The 22,680-nt window shown below is 44.0% G+C and overlaps 1 protein-coding gene and 1 long non-coding RNA gene across 5 annotated transcripts in view; one reads left to right on the forward strand and one right to left on the reverse strand.

Moving 5' to 3' along the window:
* Positions 1 to 10,860, reverse strand: part of PRKAR2A (protein kinase cAMP-dependent type II regulatory subunit alpha) — an 82,639-nt gene extending 71,779 nt beyond the window's left edge. Inside the window, exon 1 of the mRNA XM_028719617.2 lies at positions 10,200 to 10,860. Coding sequence (XP_028575450.1) covers positions 10,200 to 10,464 — 265 coding nt within the window. The 5' untranslated portion in view covers positions 10,465 to 10,860. The remainder of the gene's footprint in view (positions 1 to 10,199) is intronic.
* Positions 10,861 to 11,049: 189 nt separating this feature from the next.
* LOC144327035 (uncharacterized) lies at positions 11,050 to 17,753 on the forward strand. 4 transcript variants are annotated; one of them, XR_013392015.1, is made up of 4 exons: positions 11,050 to 11,314; positions 12,855 to 12,967; positions 16,195 to 16,237; positions 16,593 to 16,853. It is a non-coding gene; the product is annotated as an uncharacterized LOC144327035 (long non-coding RNA). The 4 variants fall into 4 exon arrangements; XR_013392016.1 differs by having other exon boundaries at positions 11,051 to 11,314; positions 16,622 to 16,853; XR_013392018.1 differs by lacking the exons at positions 16,195 to 16,237; positions 16,593 to 16,853 and adding an exon at positions 17,588 to 17,753 and having other exon boundaries at positions 11,055 to 11,314.
* Positions 17,754 to 22,680: the final 4,927 nt, after the last annotated feature.

A 22,680-nucleotide genomic window follows, 5' to 3' on the forward strand; every position in this document is an offset into this window, starting at 1 on the left:
CACTGAATTAATGGGAAGTGCCAATAAAAGAATGAGAGCAAGTCATAAGAAAAGAAAGTATGAATGAAACTGAAGCTTTAGGCCAGGCATGTCCAAAGTCCGTTTCAGGGGCCTAATCTGGCCCACCGGTCGGTTTAATACAGCTCCTGTGGATCTTGGGGTAAAATCCAAAAAAAAGCTAAACAACTTCAATCCTAAAAAAAGGTCAACTTCAGCAAATCTGGCCCTCTTTGAAAAAAGTTTGGGCACCTCTGCCAAAATGGGAAGAAGAACTTGCATTCACTGTTAAGATGCAAATACCAGTGTCTTATCTGCAATGCATCACTCACAACAAAGGAAACCATTTGAAACACTGCTAGGAAACAATCACAAAGAATATTTAATCAGAATACCAGAATTAAGGAAAAATAAATTAAACTACATTAAAGCAGTCAAACACACTACTTTCAGCAGTCACTAAAGAAGATGACTCAAAGACTAAAGCCTGTGTTGCTATTACATGGAACATCACTCATGCTAAACAAATTCTGATTGAAAAATTGTCAACAAAATACTGCAGAAATGTTGTGATTTTAGATTCAAACACAGCAAATTCCAATACAACACCACGCTACAGAGACGAATCTTCCAAATCAGTGCTAATCTTGCTGACATGATGCATAATTATCTGAAGAATTCTCTAGCAACCAGGAAACAAGCCACAGTAGTGAAGCAAATAATGCTCATGAAAAGCACTGACAATGACAATGTACTACAGGATAAACTTCAGAGTATTGCAGCACGTGGAAGACCTGTAACAGTAGAAAGAAAGGAAAGTTCCTATTGCTATAGTTGGCATCCATGTGTCTTAAGAGAGACAATGGAAGAGTGCGCCATCAAGGGTAAAGTCAAAAAGTTGGGAGTTACAGCTCTAGAGACCAATATAGGCTTGGGAGAGCATCTTTGCTTGAGACTCTGTTCTGCCCTGTGGTGCCCAAAATCTTCCTGATGCAGTGCACATGGAAGGTGTTGTGGCATCGCTCCTGGTGGGTATAAGTTGCCCATGACTCACTTACATAAAGCAGTATGCGCAACATGCAAATCTGACAAACCCTCGTCTTGGTATTGGTTGCTAGCATCACATTCTCCCAGACCCTTTTGGAGAGGTGAGCCACGGCCATAGCTGCCTTACCAATACATTTCCCTAGCTCAGCATCAATGGAAAGGTTGCTGGTTATGGTAGAGCACAGGCGAAATTGTCTACCACCTCCAGCGTGTGGTCACCAAAGCTGATAACATGGAGTGCTGGACAAAGTCATGACCCAAGATGTCTTAATGTACTCCTGAAAAGTGGTCCAGTTTCCAGATTTTTCCCATGTTGGTTGCATCGTCCACTGTGAAGATCTCATTTGTGGATATATAAAGTAGGAAAACAGTGCTGGAAAATGTCAGTTTTATCCATATAACTGGGAGCACTCATCCCCAGTTCACTTAAGAGGTGGCTCCAGAAGACAAACCTAGTTATGTTTCTTTCTACTGTGTTGGGACATACAGGTCAGTCAGCAATGCCTTAAATAAATTTGTTGAACTGCTGAAGCCTAGCAGTACCTTTATTTTTTTAAAGGAAAAGTCATTATCAGCTAGAGGGTAAAGAATAGACACAGGATCTGACGTTAACTCAGTATTTGCAGAATCTCCATTTGGCATTCTATGGTAAAGACAGAATTATTTCTGTCCTTGCACTGACACATGTCATGCTTAAAGCTTTGGCTCAGCTCAGAGCCATAGCATCAAAAGGCTTCAAACACTTTCCTTTTTCCCCTGAAGTGGGAGTGAAAAATCACAAAATTTAGGAAATTGAGATCCTGCTTTGCCTTTCCTGTAAATCTATTTAGGAATGATATAATCAGTGGTGGCTGTCAGATTCACAAAACCATCGCTATAGAAACATGAATGGAACTGCTGGAACATCAGGAGGACCAGGCTCTATGATGCATAAATCAGTGTCAATAATCATGTTCTGGGAGCAAGTGCCAAGAGTTAAGTATCATCTAATTAAGAATGCTAAACCGTGGTTTACCATTATGTGCAAATGCAGCCATGGCTGGCCTTGGGCATCTCTCAGTCTCCATGATCCTCACCTATAAAATACAAAATTTTAATAGACTGCCTTTGAGCCTTTGTTGAGCTCTGCCAGTCATGTTGCGTAGTGTGATTTGATGCTAGAATCCCCTTATTTGGATTAATTCTAGATTAATGTTTTCAAATAACCTATCATCACAAAAGGATCTAGTGATTTTGTATAATTTAATTTTGGGGAAGGTTCATCATATGTGGTAGAAGTAGAAAATAATAATATTTTGAGTGTACCCCAAGCATTGCTATTATTCTAAGCAGTCAGTCTGGAGTCAAATATCAATTACACATTATTTTATAATTATTGTCCCTTAGGTTTTGACAGATTCCTCAGGCTTCACCTTTTATAAATATGCAATACATTTAAATGATTATTTAATTTATGTTACACTTTGCCATTGTCAGTGAATTATCTTGAAATGTTGCTATGTTTTATTATGTGCAGTTTTCTGATGTGATGAGCCACTTTCAGCATTGTTTACCATGTTAATGGGACATTCAAATAAAAATGATGATCTGATATATGAGGAAATCATTTCCCGCCACCCACAAGCTTTTAAAAAAACACTATCACAACTGTCATCAACATTTAATAGTAGACTATAAATTTTGACGAATTCTTTAAATTAATCTGAAAAAGGAAATACTTAGGAGGGATGATGATATTGGGTAACTTAGAGGTGTGGGCAGGTTTTTCAATTCTGAGTTGAATAGACGCTATGCACTGTATGAATTGAATTATGGTTCTCTTTGAACCATAGGCAGATCACACAAGCCTGAAGTCTGCCCATCCCTGATGTATGATGAAATACTTGCCAGGGACATAGGGCCAATGTTTTCTACTTTTGAAGACACATGCAGGGACTCATGTCTTCTCTTCTATAGGTCATTCTCATAAATTCTATGTGGGAAAGGTGGGACAGTTTTCTACTTGCACTGTTGAAAGGGGGAAAAATTCTGCATGCGCTCAGAGAAAATTTTACTACTTAGCGTACAATGGAGATAATTATTGGCTATGAAGCCTGGTCACAACTTGGCAACTTAAAAGCATGACTTAAACAGCAGAAGCATGACTGAAAAATATTTCAGCAGTGCACATGCTTAAATAAGTCTATAAAAGTATATGCCTGTGCTAATTTGCGCAGAAGTGAGCCACACTGGGCTCAACAGAGCTTACTCCCAGGTGAATGCATAAAAAATGGTATCCTTCATACTGTTTGCCTTTTCTCCCTATATCGAGTTTGGACCCATGGATAGATTCTGAAGTTTAGATTTGTGTGATATCGAACCAAAGCTACATCATTTGACACTGCCAATTACCAGAGGCTGCGCTCAACAACTTTGGCTGGGTGCTCCCCCCTAAAAAAAGGTCAACAAATTCCGGCACCTCTTTTTCTAGAAAAAAAATGAATACACTGCTCAATTGTAAATACAATGGTATACAAAGCAAATAAGCCTTTAAAGAAAAAGAGTGTATAGCAAGTTATCACCAAATTAATATTTAGAGAGAAGGGAAATAATGAATACTGAGTAACTGGCAAACCCTAGAGCGGAATGCCCACACAGATAAACTCTGACATGTAAATGGGACGTTCTATGGCATCATAATGGCATTAGGTGATTGACATCTGTCAAAGTTCAAAGAAAGTTGCTGTAACAGCTGACATTGACAGATATAGTAATCACCTTTGGTGCTAAAAGTGTATCTTTAATCAGTTAATTAGCAATGAGAACACACTTTCAAAGAAGCTCCCTGTAACCGCTGGGTTATAAAAAAAAAGATAGGTGCCAAATGGCTTCTGGGACCTGGGTTGTGGGCACCAAAACAGAATGTCTAGTCGCCACTGGGGGGGGGGGGTCGGAAACACTTTTTATTTATTATTTTGAAACGCATGAACTCATACGCAATTCATGTAAGTGACACATTGTTAATATCACATTTTTTAGCAGAAACTGTTAATACATGTTTAATTGGGTGCAATAAAAAATTGTACCATACTTCAAGTTTTCAAAACACCCTACTCTTTATTGTTAAACTCCTTAAAATGTTGTCTATCCTTAACATACACTTCGAGGCTTCGAAGCATATACATTTAAGTAATCCTCGAGTATCAGCCAGGCACAAAAAAAGCACCCAGAGTTTTTGAGGTGCTCACAAATGGAGAATCTTTAGATGCAAAATGTGCCTGGCACCCTGCTAATTTTGAACCCTGATTGGGGATACAGAACCTTGGGCCCATAGGCCTGTCTTGGCCCTGCCATGATTCCCCATTTGGCCTGCAAGGCCTTTTTGGGAAAGGCACTTCCCTCAAGACAACTAACGCCATACAGGTAAGGACAGGGCTTGTCAAAAGCCTATTTTATGTAGCTCCCAAAGCACTTGACAACCAGCTGGTTGTCATGAGCCTTTGAAGCACTGCACAAAGCAGGAACTCAGAGTGCATGAGAGAGTTCTCAGTGAAGGAAGGGAGAGCAAGGCTGCTTGGGTTCAGGTGCTCCAGAAAACTCCCTGAAAACTTATTTCACACTTCATATTTAGTTATAAGACTAACCTATTCCACATTTCCATATATGTAGTGACTTTAAGGTGGGTAACGAAGTCATATGGCCACAAAAAAGATTTAAAAGATTAAGAAATACCTGTATGGGGGACTAGGAGGTCAAAATTGATTATTTCGTCTGTCCGGATATGGTGGTATCTTTGTTACCTATTCTCTCGTACTTTAGGATTTTGTTGTGTATTGTAGTTGCTCACTCTGTAATTTAAACTATTTCTGATTTTATAGACTTTCCACGGCCTCTGGCTAGTACAATAAACTTATGAACTAAAAAAGTGGTAAAATAAGATGTTTCACACACAAAATAAAATTGTAGTGACAATTCATTTTGGGCTGAGCCAGACTTACCTTCAATTGGAGAATAAAATATGTTGTGTTAACATGACTATATCTCCTTTCAGCTAAAAGGCCCCCAGTAATTAAACCACTGATGAAAACACAGTAATCACTATATTATACATGGAAGAACACAGAAACTAACCTTAGAAAAGGTGGTATGGGGAATCAATCAAACTCCGCCATTGGAAAATACAGTATTCATGAGAAAATGAAAAAACCAAAGGAGCCAAATACATCTCCCACAGCCTAGGTACCACCACCAAAACAAGCCCCACCCCTGTCCCACTAAATCATCAAGACAGCAGTGAAACAAAGAACACGCCCTCATCTCAATAGAACAGGCTACATTAAGTGTCTTGGAGAAAACCAAAGTACAAACTATTAAGAGTTCTAAAAGGTAACAAACTGGGTTCTGGAACAAACCAGGAGACTGACTGAATAATACTCAGTAATATATTCTGAGTAACCAGCCCCAGGTAAAACCTTGATGGCAATATTGTAAACCATTTGTGATTTCCAAGGTGTCTTCAAAGTTGGTCCCACATAGTCTCAAATATATTAGCTTATTTATTATATTATTTGGTCACAACTGCTCTGAAGATGGAGAAAATTTATTGCAGTTACAACATTAACTGCTATATAAACCAAAGACCACCACAGTGACCCCAATACAAAGAGAGAAAACAGATTAGCAGAAAATTATTTCTAATAAATCTATACTTACTACATAAACAAATCTAACTGCTTATTTTATTACAGTTGTATTTCGCCCTTCCTTGAAGGAGCTCTGACCACTACACATATGGATTATCCATTTTATCACACAGCTCTTGAGATTGTGACTGACAAGGTCACCAAATAAGCTTCGTGGCTCAGCCAGGATTTGAAATGGAATCTTTCTGGTCCAAAACTGTAGCCATTAAACTCTCAGTTGGCTCAAATAAGAACTTGGGAGACAAAACACATTAGCTTGGAACCTAAATTACTCTGCTATTAAAGTAAGGGGGGGAGTTTTAGTCAAAAACCCTACATGCCTTTGCACCACATTGTACATCATTTCCAAAGGTCCACCAATCCCCTGGAACAGATTTTCAAGGGACAGCAAAGGGAAGGGGGAAGCTAGAAATCCCTTTCCCGTTAATGTTAAGTCTGGTCCATTCATAGAAGGAAAGTTAGGAACTAAGTTACTGAGTATTAACTCAAAATTCACAATTTAGTGTTAAGGAGTATTAGATACAAGGACAAAAGAGCTTGGGCTGACTAGAAACATCTAACTATGATGAAAGACAGGTAAATTATATATAAAATTTAAATAATCTTGCGCAATGTTCAAAATTAGCTGGGCGCCAGTCACATTTTGCAACTGGCAACCAGCCTTTTATGACTGGATGGAAATATCTGGGCGCCAACTTTTTGCGCTTAGCATCTCCACCTGCTTGGTTGCAGTCAGTTGGCCAGGCACTGTGTGCTACCCTGCAAAACACCTGTTTTGCCCAGCAGCAAAAGATCATCTTAAAAAAATAAATGCTGCCAGGTGAATCACCTGGTCTGGTACCATGGCGGGGGGTGGGGTGGGAAAATGATTGCTTGTACATAAGAGCATGAGCAAAGTTCTTATTATTGCAGGGTGATTTCATAGCTAAAAGCATCCTTGGAGCATGAACAGCGCGTGAATAGCTCGTGCTGTCCCAAATGATTGGTCAACGTAACATGGCCTGATCGTTTGTGTGGTCTAGTGCGATGGCCCTTATCTGCTGGCTGAGAACAAGGTTGCATTTCTTGTGGTTGTTACTTTTTCAAGTACGAGACAGAACAAGCGTTGGGCTGGAGGTAGAGAGGATGTATTTTTTGCTGTGCACAATAAAGGTTGGCTATTAGGCTCTTTGAATCCAACTTGGCGTGAGACCGATTATTGATGTCGAGCAGGCTCTCGACAGGGGGGGGGGGGACCTGGACATGGCTCCTCTCTTTCCTATCCCAGTTTCTAACACAATGCTAGAGGTGAAAGTGCAACCTGGCAAGGCAAATGGATCACTTGAGAACTCCTTACCTCCACACTTACACTGCATCTTCTGGGGGAAAGGGAATTAATTTTATTTGAAGAGATATTTAGCTCAGGAAGTTAAAGGAATTAATTTAAGAGATACTTAACTTAAACTCACTTGCATTTTTAAAATTTCAACAGCATATGTCACACTAAGAAATAAATCCTACATCATGTCAAGTCTTCACCATGAAAACTGGTTATGCTTTACTGCTGGTTTCTGTAACACCTAATCAATTGATCTAAAACTCAACAGAAAACAATTTCCCCACAACCCCAGCATTCCATTCAACCCTATTTTCTCTTACAGTTACCTCATGCATATTCCCTCATTCATCCCCACAATGCAGTACAACCCTTCTTTGCTCACAACACTCCCTTGCTTCTTAATCCAGAAACTGAATCTATATTTAAACTCACCATTTCATGATCCCTACCCTAAACTTCAGAATGCCAATTCCCTGCAGGATTTCCCTTTTCTGCCTTTTATCATACAGTATTCTGAAATTAAGAACAGAGCAACTCACATACAAAGAAGGTAAAGTATCTGTCATGGGAATAAAGCACTCCAAGGCTGCACTCATACCAGCATTCATAATTATTGTGGGAAATCAAGTGTGTGTGTATGTGGTAGGTAAAGTCTATGAGAAATGATCAAATTGGGTATTCACTTACATAGGAAAGCCACCTTCAACTATGCAACTGGTAGAATTAATGGTTGAGTTTAAGGATTAACTGCTTAGATCCAGGTTTAATATTCAAGTAGTTATTATTTAGGAGACACTTAGTATTTAAGAGTAATCACACAGTCTTAACAAATTTAGTCCTAGAAAGCCATAATATTTTGTTAGCTTTTAAGGTGGCACAAGGCTCTTTGCTGTATTTGCTGCAACAAATGAACCCAAATATCCTCTTGGAATTTTCTATTTTTAAAAAAACAACAACACCCGATTTTAAAATCTGTAATCACCGACTGCTTTTGATCCGGCTAGACATCATTGTAAAGGGATGAGGGAGCTCTCATGATAGCATGACAGTCCTGACCCAGACTCGTACATAATCTTAACAAACACAAGCCTTACACAGTCCAAACTCTCACTCCCAGCAAAAGTGTATCACAATTCAGGAAGTTACAGTACCTTCTATGAATGTTTCAAAAAAAAAAAAAAAAAAAAGACTAGGGAGGGAAGAAACCTTCCTTACTTTTTCCCTCCTCTCAAGAATGGCAAATTCTTCTCCAACATATCCAGAGTGTGCCCAGTCTAAATGCTATTGTGGGAATCTCCAAAACGTTACCTACATCTACTCAAAGAGAAAGCCTGTTGTTTGTTGTTGTTGTTGTTGTTTAGTCGTGTCTGACTCTTCGTGACCCCATGGACCAGAGCACGCCAGGCACTTCTGTCTTCCACTGCCTCCCGCAGTTTGGTCAGACTCATGTTTGTAGCTTCGAAGACACTATCCAACCATCTCGTCCTCTGTCGTCCCCTTCTCCTTGTGCCCTCCATCTTTCCCAACATCAGGGTCTTTTCCAGGGAGTCTTCTCTTCTCATGAGGTGGCCAAAGTATTGGGGCCTCAGCTTCACGATCTGTCCTTCCAGTGAGCACTCAGGGCTGATTTCCTTCAGAATGGATGCATTTGATCTTCTTGCAGTCCATGGGACTCTCAAGAGTCTCCTCCAGCACCATAATTCAAAAGCATCAATTCTTCGGCGATCAGCCTTCTTTATGGTCCAGCTCTCACTTCCATACACCACACTCCAAAAGTTAGGGTCATCTCCAGGGGTTCTGCCTTCTCATACATCACGAAAGAACCTACTACTTGCACAAACAGCTCTGCTCCAAGAATGATGGATTCACTTCATGCTCTTCTCGTCCTTCCAGAAACATAGCTGAAAAGCTAGGATCACACTACCACACACACAAAAATGGGTGCTGTAAATCCTCTCCACTCCACCTCACATTCCAGAATGGAGAGGAGACTCCTTCAAGCCACTCCCTCCACCCTCCTGAGATTTCCTTGAAAGCTTTCTTCCTTTCCAGCCGTAAATCCCTCCCTCCCCCTGCTCACAAGAAGGCTCTCATTCATTTAAGACTGACTCAAGCAAGGCAAATTACTCCCACCCAGGCAAAATGCTTTTATAAAAATATTTATATACCACAAACTTAAATAGAAGGCATGGCATAGTATCATCAGGACTCCACAATAATTTGCTTTCACATGCCTTATCTCTTTGCCAGGTGGCTAAGATTCAACTGCAGACATTCTAAAGCAACTGGCACGTCTTCTGAACAATTAACTTCAGTTCCAGTTGTGTGCAAGTACCCTGGTACTAGGGCAGACAATGCAATGGCTGGGGACAAGATTAAGCTGCTATTGCAACCGCACAGTCAACAAACCCATAACAATTAATAACCCACTTTGGCAGGCGGAAAAGAATAAAGACAGAAAGGCTCTCTATCTTATACACTGCACCTTCTTTCACTACACACGCAAGGTCACACCTACTCCCTGTACGAGAGAGCCACGCACCCCCTTGTGCATTCGCTGTTATCTGCAGATCCTTTCTGGCATGTTTATCTGTCGGGCACGTTTTTATGTCTCGCCTTTCTCCCGTCGTGGAACTCAAGAAACCTGCGGTGAGGATCCCCCACCCACCCCCTTGGCGCAGAAACAAGCCGTGTAAAGCAGCGAGGGAGAGAGAGGATTAAGCCCATCTTTCGCTGATCAGACTAACAAGGGCTGTAATGCGAGCTGAAAAGCGCAACCAGTCCCGCGTTGAGCGATCCTTTTGCAGAAGCCGCAGGCGCGTGGAAGGGCAACTATAATAATAATTAATAATAATAATACATTTATTATTTGTACCCCGCCCATCTGGCTGGGTTTCCCCAGCCACTCTGGGCGGCTTCCACAAAGACCAAAAATACGCTAAGATATCACACATAAAAAACTTCCCTGAACAGGGCTGCCCCTATTGTTTCCTACAGTTCCTGGGGTCTGGGGGCAGTAATAATAATAACAATCTTTAGAGCCTTTAAAACACAACCCCCCAACCCACCCCCCACTTGCAGGCCAGGCAGAGGACGGGGTGGAGGGCCACCCCACCCCCAGGCCGCCCCCTGACCCCGACCCGCCCCTCACTCACGCTCGAAGTCGGAGTCGGAGTCTTCGTCCCTGCGCTCTTCCTCGCCGTTGGACTCTGTCTGCATGGGCTCGGCGCCGAAGTTGACCCCTTTGCCCCTGGCCCCCACGCCAGCCTGAAGCTCCCTCTGCTCCTGGTCGCGGGTTTCCCTCAGGCGGCCGAAGTACTCGGCGGCGAAGGCCAGCAGGTCCGGCGGCCGGTGCCGCAGCACCTCCACCGTGTAGCCCTGCAGCAGCTCCGTCAGACCCGGCGGGATCTCGATGCTCATCTTGCCGCCGAGGCGCGCGGGAGACTCAACGGACGGGCCCGGGAGAGAGAGAGACAAGACGGAGAGAGAGCGGGAGTCCCTGCTCGCCGCCGCCGCCGCCGCTACAACTACTGTGGCGGTTGGTCGTGGTCGCCGCCGCCGCCGCCCACCTCTATCTATCTCTCCCCCTCAGCTTTCTACGCGGGCCTGGAGCCGGAGGTGGGGGGTGGCCGCCGCCGCCGCTTTCTCCGCCTCCACGTCCTGCCTCCTCCTCCTCGAGCCCTCCGTCAGCCCTGAGGGAACCGCCGCGCTCGCCTCGCCGCCGCCGCCGCCGCTCTCTGACACGCGAGAAAGAGAAAGGAACGGAGCGGCGGGGTAGTCGGGGGAAGGAGGGGTCGGAACGGAAGCGCGAGGCGAGCTGCGCATGCCCAGCAGGAAGCGGCGGAGAGCGCCACAGAGAGAGAGAGAAGCAAGGGAGGGCGGGGAGTGGGCGGGAACACCCTTCATGCGTCACAATAACGGACAAGAGGCGCTCGAGCGAGGTGGATAGATAGAAAGCTGTCCCCCCACACCTCCGCCCGAGGTGGGCGGGGTGGGAGAAAAACGAATGGGGCGCGTGCATAGAAGGGGGCGGGGACTAAGCTTCGTCCTCGCGCTCTCCCCTCTCCATGTTTGGCATGAGGGCTTGGAGGGGAGGGGGCGAAATGGGCGCGAATTCGCCATTCCCTCACATTGACTTTTTTTCTTTTTTTGACTGAGAGAAATATAATAACGCTGAAAGTTTCCCTCCCATCTGGGTTTCGTGAGGAAAACATGCCTCTGAATGCCGGCTGCTGGCGCCCACGCAGGTGTGGAGCAGTGGCATAGCAAGGTCAGGTGCTACTCAGTGGGGAAAATTTCTTGTCATCCCCCACACACAACATTGAAATTATTAAAAGAAGGAAAAATAGAATATAAGTATTCAAGTGTTATTTTCTGGTTTATTTACTTAACATTGGGAGCATAAGCACTTAAAAGCTTCCCCTCCACCACCTAACTTTGTTCTCTGCAAATTTTGAAATAACATCGTCAAAATCAATTCCTTTCACTACTTTGTTTTCAGTTGACAAAATGGCTAAACCAGAGAGCCGAGCTTGACTCATAGCAGCCACATTTCGTTGCGTTTGTTGACTGAACGAAAAAGTTTCGATACGTATTATGCTGACTTGTTGAGGTTAATTAATTGTCAGACGAAGTATTAAACTTGTTTTAAATAATATTTAATAATAATAATAAATTGTTATTATTTTTTAATGTGAGCCCATTTTTTTAAAAACAAAACATATTTTTGCCATTTTGTCACACACACCCTCAGTGCTGACACCCCGGGCATCCCGCACCCACCGTACCCCCCTTCCTATGCCACCGGTGTGGAGAAGGCTGTTAGGCTCATGTCCTTCAACACAGATTATTGCTCTGCTAAAAACACAGTGTTTAAAACAGAAGCATAGTGCATCCTGAAAATAGGCACCTCAAGCGTCAAAAGCCAGGGCAAAGAGGAGCATCTTCAGCATTCTGTGTAATGAAGGCATCAGGCCACCTCTGTATCCCACAGCTTAGGGGGCCCTCCATGGGGAAGGCCCTCTTCCAGGCCACTATCCCCTCTGCCTCTGAGGGCAGAGGAACTACCAAGGGGAATCCCCTCTGCCAATCTCAGCACCCAAGGGGGTCTGTGGGGAAAGAGACAGCCTTCCAGATATTTGGGCCAGATACCTGGTTGGCAGCTCATATAGATGGGCCTTTGGCCTGATCCAACTGCATAGTTAGAATCGTAGGGTTGGAAGGGACCCCAAGGGCCATCTAGTCCAACCCCCTGCAATGCAGGAATCCCAGCTAAGGCTTCCATGACAGGTGGCCAACCTCTGCTTAAAAACCAAGGAAAGAGAGTCCACCGCCTCCCGAGGGAGATCGTTCCTCTGCTGAACAGCTCTTACTATCAGGAAGTTTTTCCTGATGTTTAGTTGGAATCTCTTTTCTTGTAACTTGAAGCCATTGGTTCGAGTCCTACCCTCCAGAGCAGGAGAAAACAAGCTTGCTTCATCTTCCACAATTCAGGGGTAGGCAACCTAAGGCCCATGGGCTGGATGCAGCCCAATCACCTTCTCAATCTGGCCCACGGACGGTCCGGGAATCAGTGTGTTTTTATATGAGTAGAATGTGTCCTTTTATTTAAAATGCATCTCTGGGTTATTTGTGGGGCATAGGAATTTGTTCATTTTTTCCCTGCAAAATATAGTCTGGCCCACCACATGGTCTGAGGGACGGTGGACGGGCCCACGAATGAAAAAGGTTGCTGACCCCTGTTCCAAATGGTGGTCCTTGAGATACTTGAAGATGGCTATCATCTCTCCTCACAATCTTCTCTTTTCCAGGCTAAACATACTCAGCTCCTTCAACCGTTCCTCATAAGGCTTGTTTTCCAAGCTTGTCTCTACATTCATGAGCATGCCCTCTTCAAAATTACCAAGACAACAGTTCAACAATTGTAAGTGAGTCTGTCTTATTGTTGTTGCTTTAATTACCTGTTACTACAGTTGCATGAAACTTCCAGTGTTTTCTGGGGCAGGGCAAAGGAACGTATTTCCACCTCAGTTGTTGTCCTAAGGTAGCCTCCTTTTGGGAATCTGTGTTCAGTGAAATTAATTCAGCACAGGACTTATTACTAATGCCCTCATTGGCACTGCTAAGTATCTGGGACAACCAGAACAATGATAGAAAAAGCAGAACGTCAGTCATATTTTGGGGGCAGGGGGAGGGAGTAATGTCTGCAAAGCTATAAATCCCTAGACCAGTGTTTCCCAACCTTTTTTGGGCAAAGGCACACTTGTTTCATGAAAAAAATTTCGAGGCACACCACCATTACAGCCCCGTGACGTCAGCGCGCAGCGTCACGCCGGGAGGGACATGAATTGCTAGCAAATTACATAATCACCTCCTTGAGGGCTGGCTCATCTTCTCCGAAGGCAGAACCCCATTAATTAACAGCACAGACTCACACCATAGCCAAGACGAGGGGGGAAAACCTCAGTCATGCACAGTCATGCACATGTGGGGGCTAAATGAGGACGAAGACCGGGCAGAGAGCAGGGTTCAAATCACCCCACCTGGCCAGGACAATCCCTGGGTGCTCCCTTGGGCCACTCGCCTGACCCACCTCGCAGGGCTGTTGTTGCGAGGATAACACGGGGAGAACCACGCGCCCCCCGGGAGCTCCTTGGAGGAGAAAGCGGGCGATGAATGCAATGCACGAAATATATGAGAGGCGACCAGGTTTTGCAGGTGAGGGGCCCCCGCCAGCCTCCGCTTCCAACACCCGGCGCAACGACGCCGAAGTTTCCCCCCGGGCTCGGCTCGGGGAGCAGCGCTGCTCCCCCCCGGCTCCCCTTCGCCCTCCCGGCTCTCTCTGCCGCCCACTGGGGACCCCCCTCACCTGCCAAGTCCGGAGCGCCGGTGGAAGTTGCATGCATGCACGCAGGGCGCCGCGTTGCCATTGCATTGCACTGCACTCCATGCAACGCCTGCACGCATGCATTGCCTTGCACGCCCGCCAAGGGGTCTCCCCGCGGTCCGATGCGTCCCCTCCGGCGCGGATGCAGCATTGCAAAAATAAAAAAACCCCGACGCAGCCCTACCTGGGGGGCAGACTCCGCCTCCGCCGCTCCGCCTCCGCGGGGATCCCCGGGCTCCATCCTGCCGCCCGATCTCTGGGGGGCGCAGGCAGGCTGCGCGGGGTCTGCGCGGAAGAGCCCCTGCCCGCCCGGCCGCCGCCGCTGCGCTCATTCCATGGCCGGGAGAAGAGCGCTTCAAACAAAACGCCCGGTCCGCCAGGCCACGCTGGGAAACGTAGTTCGCGCACCCCGCGCGGGCGCGGAGCCCAAGGGTGAGGGGACTACGGATCCCGGCAGCCCCCGCGCCGGGGACGGAGGGGGAGAGGCCGGGTGCAGGGATGGAGGGACGGGTGGGCGAGCGAGTGAGTGGCAGCCGCCAAGCCTTGGCTGAGAGCCAGGAAGGGCCTCCCCGGAGGAGGAGGAGGAGGGAGGTGCAGAGCGGGAGGGAACCCCAGGGGTCATCTAGTGACGGCGCCCCAATCGAAAATTTGACTTTAAAAAAAAAATCTTTCAATTTTTTAATTTTTCCCGCGGCACACCAGGCAACATCTCGCGGCACACTAGTGTGCCGCGGAACAGTGGTTGGGAAACACTGCCCTAGACATTGGTGGGCATCCCTACAGAGGTCATTGTAATCATAACATGAGAAGGTGTGGTTCCTGACTGTCTTGGAGAAGTGTAACTGTTTAGGGGATATAAAAAAACAAAAACAGCAATTACTGTATACAATTTGGTTTTACTTTTTTGAATATATCCAGGATCGGCAAGTATGCACTTATTTGAAACCAATGTCAGCCACCTCCTCTTTTCAGAGTTCAAATGCACTGGATGGACACAATGAGTCATGATTTATCAGACATTTCTATAAAGCAACAGACAGATAATAATTCTATTTTTTAATTTTAAATAAAAACAATTTAACGAGGTTTTCTTCCATATCCTTGAAAGCGGAAATTAACTTTCTAATTAAAACTAAAGTTATAATTGTGGACATTTTTAAAAATTGTCTTGTAATGTCATATTGGTGTGTGTAGATAAATGCTAAAGTCAGTTTGCATTGTCCTAATAAGAGAAGATGGACATTTCTATCACTGCTTAGTAACGAACAACTCATTATTGCACATGGAATAATACTTGGAGAAATTAGAATTATTATTTTAACCTTCACCCCACTTTTCCTCCAAAATGCTGTGGACAGCCTATATAGGTCCTCCCTCCTATTTTTCCCCACCGAAAACCCATCATCCTTGACATGCTAGCTGAGGCCGAAAAGAGTTGGAAGCCAACAACCCCTGGAGAAACACAGCTTTCCTTATCCCTGCATTAAAGCAACATTTCATAGCCTTGTAAATAGAATTATGAAGCATATTAGACCACTTATGTTTTACAAGGTCAGTTATTCATACACCTATTTCATTCATTTGTGATACAGTTGAGTGATACAATTGTATCCCAGTTAGCAGAATCTCAGTTTGGTTGCCTGGAGACAACTCTGGCTACCGCATCATAAGTACCCTAAAACCTGAGATTCAATAGGTAGGACTTGGTGATGTCACAATAACTGGACTTGTGATGACACATAGTGCCAACTATATTTTCTCTCTCCTTTTTATACTCATACTTGACATTGCTTAGGAAACCTAGTAGCATATTGTGTATATAGTGATGTTTCCCCCCTAATTAGATAACTTTAAAATGCAGTATGTAACATATGTAGATTTCTTTCCCTAGGAGTTAATGTTTTCTATACAGGCAAGCAGAGAGGCAGGTATTTAAGTATTTACAGCTCATGGGAAAATGGGAGTGAATGTGCATTTGCACAATCTGTGGCTTGTGTCCTTAAGTCTTTTTTTTTAGTGCAAGATCTTATTCCTGTGCACAGCATTAGAAATCAATATCTAATATTTCTAAATATGAATACAAAAGTCTAGCAAGCAAACAAGCACTTGGCACCGGCCTTCCTATAAGACGTTAAATCACCAGGTGACGTACAGGCTGTGGGTTTGGTGACGTCACTCTGTGTTGCCAGTGTAAATGTTTATGTGCTGTTACTCTGGTTTCAACAATAGAAAGAGGAAGAAATCAATATTTATTTGAATTGCAGGTTCTACTCACTATTATGGCTTGGGCTGAGCTTGTCAGATACAGTATGTTTTTTATTCCTTGCTTAATGAAGTTTTCAACTGCTTCTCCACTCCCATTTCCCAGTCATTTCCCTAAAATAAATACAGTACTTAACTCTTTTATGCATATTGAGAACAATAATATTTGTTGAGATTGTATGTTTCTGCTGCAAGAGGGGCTGACTAAACGTTTTCTTGGTTTTATTGAAAATGAAAAGGGAATGGCTATGTGTATTCATGTAAGCTTTAACATGGGGGTTTTCCAAGGGACTATATTAAAGCCAAGAAGTGCTCTCTGAACTCTTTGATGAGTTGATAATTAACTATTGTTTCCTGCTGGCTAACACACGAGTATTGAATTGCTAATTGTCATTTGAAGGGAGTTGCTTTTGGTTCTTTTGCTCCCAGGCTCCATGGAATAAGGACGTAAATGAAGCTCTCCAAGAAAACAGCTCCAGGCAAAATGGATGCTATAGGAGAGAGACCTTTGCTTATAGATCTGTTTGGGTTATTTCATATTTTGTAAGGTGCTGAGCCTATGCCTTGGACTGGCATATGTCTTGTGGAGCTGTTTAGATGACTCATTTGATGTTTTCACTCTGTTATGAAGAAAGTTCTGCAAGTAAAGTTTTGAATAATATCTAATGGGTCTGGACAATGCTTCATTCCAAACAGACTCAGTTTTCATGCATCCAGTCACTTCAAACTGCACACTATTAATATCTGCAATAGCACCACTATCTCTTGGCATTATGTTCACTAGCAGTGTTACTTTCAGAGGTCTGTGTGCAGTACATTTTCTGTTGGTGTACTTTGGAGGCTTAAAATTGACTTCTACTGGCAGCATACACATCCTCAAAACCCATTGGCTTAGTTGTTGTTATGTCATGGAATGTTTACAAACACTGTAGCAATTGAGAGAGGGGGATCAATATAATACCACCAGACAGTGAAACTGCAGTCTGGGTATGTCATGAATCACTGAAGGAAACTATTTATATGGGACCAAGCTCATATGGTTTATTTTTATACTGTTGGTGAAGAGGTCAACAAGCAAGGGAGCTTGGAGAGCCAATAGAAATGTGAGTCATGGGGCCAAGAGGCCAGAAAGTCACATGAAATATTTACATTTTGATTGGATATAATCAGCCATATACACAAGATAAAAATAAACTTTTAGAAAACATAATAAGTACCTTGGAGGATGCAATTTATAAAGCAGAGGGAATTGCTTTGCCTTTGTACCATTCTGAATGTTTTACTATTCCACTGAAAATGGAAGATGTGGGGAGACAATTTAAGAAACTGAAGAAAAGGCAGGTTCTTTACATGCCCCCACCCACCTCACTGTAGCCATGTTTTTCTGCTGTGCAGGTAAGCTCATATCAAATCACAGAACTTCACGGCTGAAGGGGTCAATCTGTGATACAGAGCCAGCCCACTCATGTTGTGGGGTGAAGCCAGCAGTGAAGAAGCCACCTTAGGCAGCATAAACACCTCTGGCCACCCACCCCACCACTTCTGCCAGCAGCAGAGCAGCAACCCAGGTAAGGGAGACAGTGGTTGCAGAGCAGCACAGTGTTCTACTGGTCTCTGGAACACCACCTTCTAACCAACTTTCAGCAAGAGGGAGGTGTCCCATCACTCCACTTGGCCACTGGTCTTCCCCTGTCCCTACCTTACACAGAGACCGTTGGCCCATCTAGCTCAATGTTGTGTGCACTGACTGGCAGAAGCTCTCCAGGGGATGTGGGGGACTGCTCTTATATATGTCCATGGCTGGCTATAGGAAGGGCATATGGGATTCTACCCAAATGGTTGCAGGGAGAAAAGGAACAGCCAGGCCAGACCCAACCAAACCACTTTAAGCTTCAGTGAGTTCCTCTGCCCTGTTTCTCAAGAGAGAGAGAATCAGATGACATAAGGATTTGAAAGCACTTGTGTTTATCCAGCCATGTTGCAGTAGTGTTGGGGATGAGGTTGATCCATGGGTCTAAGGCAAGGATTTCCCAGCCTCTCCCATAATGAGATCCCCTAAGCCCCCCTAAGACCCTGTGCCCCCTAAACGCCTGGCAGATAAGCACAGAGCTTGCACATAGTATACATGTTTGTCCTCAGTTTGAAGGTAAGGAGGTTTAAATAAAAGAGAAAGCGCACATTTTGGTAGGAGTGTTTTGTAAGCATTGCTACAACTCTGAAGCCTGTGCTGTCACCTTACTAATCCCCTGATGATGATAAAACACTCTCTGAGAAGTCTGATGAACACACACACAAAACAAAGCATCAGAGCCAAAGAAAACAATTTATAAAGGTGAGGGAGGTCAGGGTACAAGCTCTGTTCTCTTGACATCGTCTTTGAATTCATATATTAAGTTTGTGACCAGGGCTGTTGCTAAGGCAGCTGACATGCTGCCTTGCATATACTTTTGGACTCCAACTCCTATCATCCCTGAGCACTGGCCATGCTGGCTGGGGCTGATGGGAATTGCTTGGTTGGGGATGGCTAAAAGCAGCAGCAGAGAAGTTCTACAATGATGAACAAGCTTAGGTTCTCCCTCTGGGACCAGAGAGAGGAGAGTTTACTGAACAAAGGACTGAACCCCATTGCTTGCTTGCTTGCAATGTATTACTTGTAACATGTATCTTATTGTAACTAGTATTTAAAGTTGTTCTGCAGTAAAGATTTGAAGCACATTCTTGTGGTGGAGAGAATTCATTCCCACACAAGGTCTTGATCCGGGATTCTGCTGGACAACTCTTAACAGTCCCCAATCTGGGTCTTTTGCACTGGGCCCTAATCCCGCTGCCCCTTCCCTCTTTTTCATCAAAGAATAAATACATTTTCCTTACCGGGCATCTGGCTGTCAACCACAATGCCAGTGACCAAACTACTGTCTTAATTTGCAGGGGTGGGTGAGAGAGTGATGATGGTGAAACTTTTTGGGGAACCATAGGTTAATATAGGTCCTGTTCCCTAAGTCCACAGCAATGCTCCTGTTTCTAACTAGTTTGCTGCTGACATTTTAATCCTAAACATCTTAATACTGTTTGTTCCGTGTAACAGCATCGTCAGGCGCTTATCTGTAATATTTGATATCTTGTGGAAATTCAACAAAAATGCTCCTTGCAAAATAATAATAATAATAATAATACTGCTTGCTCAGAAGCCTTCGGGGAAATACCCTAGAGTTTTCAACCTGAGTTTGCTGGAAGCATTTCAGTCTGCAGCCTCAGGAAAAAAACAGAGGTTTTCATTCTAAAGAGTGCAAATTGCTTTCTCCATCCAAGTCTCTTACACAGCAGCCAGAGACTTGGCCAACTCTAATGTCTGGCACCAGCCCCGTCTTGGTCCAGTTTTGCATGTTTGCTGATTATTTCTATTTGTATTTTGTATATAAATCTGGTTATTTATACAGGGAAATAGACATGTTGCCAGTAAATATGAGCAAGGCTCTGAAGAACTGTGCAGTGTGCTCTTTCTGTGTATATGTCCATACATGGAGAACAATGAGGTGCACTAAAGCAAAAGGCTAGAACATAAACATCACTTTTTCTGTTGTGTCCTTGAAGGTCATTTAAACACAAAGCCAAGCCCACATTTTATTCCTCTCCTTTGGTCCCCTTGTTAACAAGCATTACTGCAAGGGTGCTAGTGATGTGCTGAAATCTGTCCTCCAGTTTCTCATAAGTTTTCCCCCCGGGGAATAAAATGCTATTTTTTTTTCTGCCACATTCTCAGAGCACTTTAGAATGTCTTCAGAATTTTACTGAGTGCAGAAGTTTGAGCTTAGCTTATCCTTGTGTAATGGCCGTGGGTATTTTTTTTCTCTTTGCAGTTAAAAAAAATAATAAAAATCCTTGTGGCCTCCTTGACTGACCATGCTTCCTGGTTTGAAAAAGTTCCACTTGAGGAACTATCTTATGATATATTCACCCAGGTATTAATTGAAGCACAAGCCCCCTGGAAGGCTCTAGAGTGTAGCCCACTGGTGAGATGATTTGCAAAATGCAAGAAAGGGCGCTTGCGAACACCTTTCAGACCCCCCAGAAGTAAGGTAGGCATGAGATGAGATTTTGATCAAAGTTTTCTCTCCGCTTTAGTAAATTTTTGGATGTGATTTCTTTTATCGATAGACACGCACACAGAGAGAGAAAGAGAGATGTGGGAAGAGGGGAGGGAAGGAGAAGAACTAAAAAAAAAAGTTTTTATTACATATTTTATTGGGTTATAAAAGTACATACAGCGTCTCTATTTTCAGATCGTAAAGTCCATTCAACAGATCAGTTATATTAGATGTGAGTCACTAATGTTATAGACAATATAAGGTTGGGGAAGAAGAGAGGTGGGGAGAGAGAAGGGGAGATAGCAAACTTTCATTCTTTTACATAGTGTAGTAGTGTCAGGTTTTTGAGTCAGTGTAGGTTCTATTTCTATTCATTTCTTAGTTTTCCTTGGTGGTGAGAGAGGTTGGGGACCCCAGAGCATGGCTGGTTGACTTCAGTTGGCTGCAATGAGTTTTGTTTGCCTGTGTGAGGCAGAGGGGTTCTTATGTCAAGTTAGCTATACCCTCCAACTTTTCTCCGATGAAATAGGCATGTCCCATTCCATAATGATAATTTTACTATTTATACCCCACACATCTTATTGGATTGCCCCAGCACTCTGGGCAGCTTCCAACATATATAAAAACAGAATAAAACATTAACATTAAAAAAAAATCTTCCCTATATAGGATTGCCTTCAGACGGCTCGGGTTGGATAACTCCATACCCTCCAGCATTTCTCCAATGAAAATAGGAACATCCCAATGAAAAGCGGGACATTCTGGGATCAAATCAGAAACCAGGACAGCTTCTCTAAATCAGGGATGTCCCTGGAAAATAGGGACAATTGGAGGGTCTAAATTAGCCATATCAATTCATATGCTGTTGGTGGGTTCTTGTTGTTGCTGGGCTGTGTATATAATGAAGGGAAACATGGGTGAAGGTGTCCTCTTTTGTTTGACCCCATGCTAGTTTCAGTTTGTTGCCCAGCAGCAGTCAAAGCAGCTTAACCCCAGGCAAATCTCCCATCCTGGCAATTTATGGGACTCAACTTCCTTAGCTTCAGCAACAGAAATGGGTGTACTGTTATGCCACATGCACAAAAATTACACCTTTGCTTGCCAGAATAACTGTCACTTGATGTCATATTCAAGTCACATATGCAACCAAGCATCCTCACCTATGTATTCTATTGGGGGGGGGGGATATATGCTTTTTAAAACACTGATTTTATAACAGTAGCAAAAAGCCATTCTGGGGTAATGAATCCCTGTGTCCCTGTGTATGGATTCCTGGAAATGTAATTCTTAAACCTCCAGTCAGGCCTTGGTTTTAGCTCCAGGACAGGCTGCCTCTGCACTCCTATTTGAGTGCAAGCAGGTGATGATCTGAAGAGCAATAAGCATTGTCAAAATCAAGATCAGGTAACTGATCTGGCAGGCAAAGAGCCAAGAGCCAGAAGCAACAGAGATGGTCATAGATGAGCTTCAGATCAGACAGACAAAAAGCAAAGGGCCAGGAGCAATGTAGTCAGAGTCATACAGGTTAAGCTCCAAGACAACAAGAGCAGGCTGAAGAGGCTGGGTGAAAACCTTCATACTCAAGACAAATTGGTCAAGCTGGTAAGCTGGCTTGGCTGCAAGGGCTTTATAGGGCCTGTTGTGTCTCAAATGGGTTAGAAAGCTGATTATCCGACTGCAGCCTTGAGGGCACTGTTCCCCTCAAGACCTTGTTTGAAAGTCCAGAATCGTGGGAGTGGAAGAGGTGAAGTGCTGGAGACAATCTGCTGGAGGCCTTGATTAAATCCCCTTAGCATGTGGTTAGAATGTTGACCTTGAACCTTTGAGAACAGGCTTATTATCTCAGCTGAGTGACAAAGCACTACGATGCTATGCAGTCAGTTCTACACAAGGTCAAAGACGGAGGCATACTTCCTCAGGGCTATGTGGAGTCTATTAAGAGGACTCTCTCTCTCTCTCTCTCTCTCTCTCTCTCTCTCACACACACACACACACACACAGAGAGAGAGAGAGAGAGAGAGAGAGAGAGAGAGAGTATATAAATCTTCCTGTTGTATCAGCTGAGGAAAGAGCAGAGACAACAGTCTAATTGAAAGAGATCCACTAGTGGGAGGACCCAGATAGAAAGAGTTGTTGTACAGTCAAACACTAAATGAACCAACCACTGTAGCCCAGGCAAATGTGAGAATGGGGAACAAGAATGGAGATGCACATGCAAGAGTGGAAAAAGTCAAGTATCCTGTCTTGCTCTCCCAACCATAAGGGATGGCTGGCAAACATGTTGTACCATCTTCTGAGTGCTCCTCCTCCATGATCTCCCTATGACTAGCCTCCATTTCCACCCATGTTGTTATGTACTGAAGTTCTCACCCTGGGCCAGCAGGGGGATACTGTAGATAGTTT

The sequence above is a fragment of the Podarcis muralis genome, chromosome 2 (assembly GCF_964188315.1).
Source record: "Podarcis muralis chromosome 2, rPodMur119.hap1.1, whole genome shotgun sequence".
Taxonomy (NCBI): Eukaryota; Metazoa; Chordata; class Lepidosauria; order Squamata; family Lacertidae; genus Podarcis; species Podarcis muralis.